Source organism: Dictyostelium purpureum (assembly GCF_000190715.1).
Source record: "Dictyostelium purpureum unplaced genomic scaffold DICPUscaffold_75, whole genome shotgun sequence".
In the NCBI taxonomy this organism is placed as follows: domain Eukaryota; phylum Evosea; class Eumycetozoa; order Dictyosteliales; family Dictyosteliaceae; genus Dictyostelium; species Dictyostelium purpureum.
Window position 1 is genome coordinate 91,308 of NW_003519412.1, and position 3,340 is coordinate 94,647.

The following is a 3,340-nucleotide window of genomic DNA, read 5'->3' on the forward strand; positions in this document are numbered from 1 at the left end:
ATTAATAGTATTATAAATATTATTTTTATTTTTATTATTATTATTATTTTATTATTATTTTTAATATTATTTTATTATTATAATTATTAAATTAATTTATTATTGTGAACACCACTGATGGATTTGAAAAAAGACTCTTCTGTGTGAAAATAGATATTTAAATATATATATATTTTTTATTTTTTTTTTTTAAAATTTTTTCAAAATTTTTTCAAAAATTTTTTTTTTTTTTTTTTTTTTTTTTTTTTAAATTTTTTTTAAATTTTTTTTTTTTTTTATTTTTTTTATAATTTTTTAAACTGGCAAAATTAAAATTTTTATATATTTTCTATATATATTTCTTTTTTTTCTTGCATTTCATAAATAAAGAGAAAAAAAAAAAACGTACATATTCCACACCCCTAATTAAAAAACAACCCTTTATTTTTTTTTTTGGGTTTTTTTTTTTTTTTTTTTTTTTCTACATTATTTTTTTAATTTTTTTTTTTAAAAATTTTTATTTATTTTTTTAATTAAAGAAAAAAAATTAACACACATTTTTTTTCATCTTTATTACACATACCAAATAACAATTTATATCAAATTTTTTTTTTTTCAAAAAAAAAAGTTACATTTATTGTTATTACTAGATAATAAGTTAAAATAAAAATAAAAATAAAAATAATAATAATAGAAACATAAATCAACTTTAACATTTAATAAAAAATCTCAGTATAATTTAAAAGTAGATTTTAGATATCAATAATTATTAATCTCCATAATAATTAGTAGAAATAAATAAAAAAATGTACGGTGGAGGTGTTTATAGAGTATCAAAAGCATCAGAGCTTTTAGAAAATTTAAAAGGCGAAATTGAATCTCTTACACATGAAATATCAGTATATAAGCATCAAAAGGATGATTATGAAAGAAAATGTAAGTATTTTTTTTAAAATTATAATCTTTAAAATCTTTAAAATAAATACTAATTGTTTTTTTTTTTTTATGACAATAGTTCAAAATCAATTAGCAGAGTTAAATACTATACAACAAACATTATATGATCTCGAAAGACAACAAACTAAAATGAAATTGCATTACGAGGAGGAGATAAGAAATTTAAAGAGACAATTAGATCAACAAAATAATGGCAATTTAAATAATAGAGATTTAAGCAGCCCATCTACCTTTAATAGATCAAACAGTCCAGCTCCAACTCCACAACATATGCAAAGAAATACACCAACCCCAACCAATCCAGATAAGGGTCAACCAAATAAACAAGGCAGAAATAGATCAAACTCTGGTGAATTCTATCCATCTGGTGGTACATCATTCCCAACACTCAATCCATTAGATCAAGGTAGAGGCCATCCACAAAATATGCCAAAAGAAAATATTGCAAGTATGGGTAATAACATTAAAAAAGATGAAGATGCAAAAGAAGAAGAAAGAAGAAGACAGTATGTAGATCAAACAAAAAATATTAATAATAGTCATTTATTAATAATAAACTGAAATTATTAATAATAATAATAAATAATAATAATAATAATAATAACATTTATTTTTAAATTAATTATAGAGAAAGAGAAATGGAAATTGATGAAAATGGTAAAGAAAAAGGTCAAGATTGGCTTGTTGGATATAATCCAAGTGTACAAACAAATTTAAATATTGATTTACTTCATAATTTACAACATAATAGTGTTGTTTGTTGTGTCAACTTTTCGAACGATGGTAAATATTTAGCAACTGGTTGTAATAGAAGTGCTCAAATTTATGATGTTGATAGTGGTAAAAAGATTCAGTAAGTTGATTAAAATATTGATTATAGTTTTATTATTATTATTATTATTATTATTAACTTTTTTTGTATTACTTTAGCTCATTTGTCGATGAAAGTGATAAAGATGGTGATCTTTATATTAGATCTGTTTGTTTCAGTCCAGATGGTAATTATCTTGCAACAGGTGCAGAAGATAAAACAGTTAAAGTATGGGATATTCACTCTAAAAAAATTCAACACACCTTTTACGGACATGAATTGGATATTTATTCATTAGATTATTCAAGTGATGGTAGATTTATTGTTTCCGGCAGTGGTGATAAGAAAGCTAAAATTTGGGACATTGAAAAAGGTAAATGTGCTTACACTCTTGGAAATGAAGAAGTTGGTCCAAAGAATGGTGTAACATCAGTTGCTATGAGTCCAGATGGAAGATTGGTTGCAGCAGTATGTAGAAATAATACTTTGAAAAAAATAATTTTTAAATCAAATTTATTAATCAAATTTATTATTATTATTATTATTATAGGGTTCATTAGATAATATTGTACGTTTATGGGATGCACAAACAGGCTATTTCTTAGAAAGATACGAAGGTCATTTAGATTCAGTTTATTCAGTTGCTTTCTCACCAGACGGTAAATCTTTAGCATCAGGTAGTCTTGATAAATCATTAAAACTTTGGGATTTATCAGGTTCACGTTCACGTTCACGTTGCAGAGCCACCTTTAATGGCCACAAAGATTTCGTTTTATCAGTTGCTTTCTCACCAGATGGTAACTGGCTCATTTCTGGTTCAAAAGATCGTTCCGTTCAATTCTGGGATCCAAGAAATGGTACTACTCATATGATGTTACAAGGTCACAAAAACTCTGTTATTAGTGTTGCTCTCTCACCAAAACTTTCATCATATGGTGTTTTCGCTACTGGTTCAGGCGATTTCAGAGCCAGATTATGGAAATATGACTCTTAAATATTTTAGGTTATTTTTAAAAAAAGTTTCAATAATTTAAAAAAAAAAAAAAAAAAACAAAACCAAAAAAAAATCAATCAAAAACTTCCATATCAAATTTTTTTTTTTATTTTTTGATTTTAATCATATAATTACTTTATAAATATTAAAATAATGATGATCAATATTAAAAAAAAAAAAGGAAAAAAAAAAAAAAAAAAAAAAAAGAAAAATATATAAAAAAAAAAACCAAAAAAAAAAATATATATAAATAAAATAAATGTAAAAAATTTAAAATAATAATAATAGTTTATAGGTTAGTTTAATATTTTTTTTATTTTTAGTTATATACCAAATTTATAAATTTAGTTTTTTTTTTTTTTTTTTTTTTTTTTATAACATTCCACCAAGTTTATTATTTAATAAATACTCTGCATCCTATATAAATAAAATAAAATGTAATATTAGTATTTTGTAAAATGATCATTAAAATGTTTTATTATTATAATAATTTTTGATGTTCCTTGGAACTTTCTAAACTTTTCATAGGAATTCCTCCCCGGCTCCTTAAAAGCATTAGTTAGTCTGAATCTAAAGTATTCATAATTTGAAAATTTTAA

General features: G+C 22.5%; 1 protein-coding gene across 1 annotated transcript; it reads left to right on the plus strand.

Annotated features, from left to right (window-relative positions):
- Nucleotides 1-785: 785 nt before the first annotated feature.
- Nucleotides 786-2,741, plus strand: DICPUDRAFT_77529 (uncharacterized protein; the record flags this gene model as incomplete). Its single annotated transcript, XM_003286596.1, has 5 exons — nucleotides 786-915; nucleotides 995-1,442; nucleotides 1,565-1,789; nucleotides 1,867-2,215; nucleotides 2,298-2,741. 5 exons carry the CDS (start codon nucleotides 786-788, stop codon nucleotides 2,739-2,741), a joined length of 1,596 nt encoding a protein of 531 aa, XP_003286644.1.
- Between the last annotated feature and the right edge of the window lie 599 nt (nucleotides 2,742-3,340).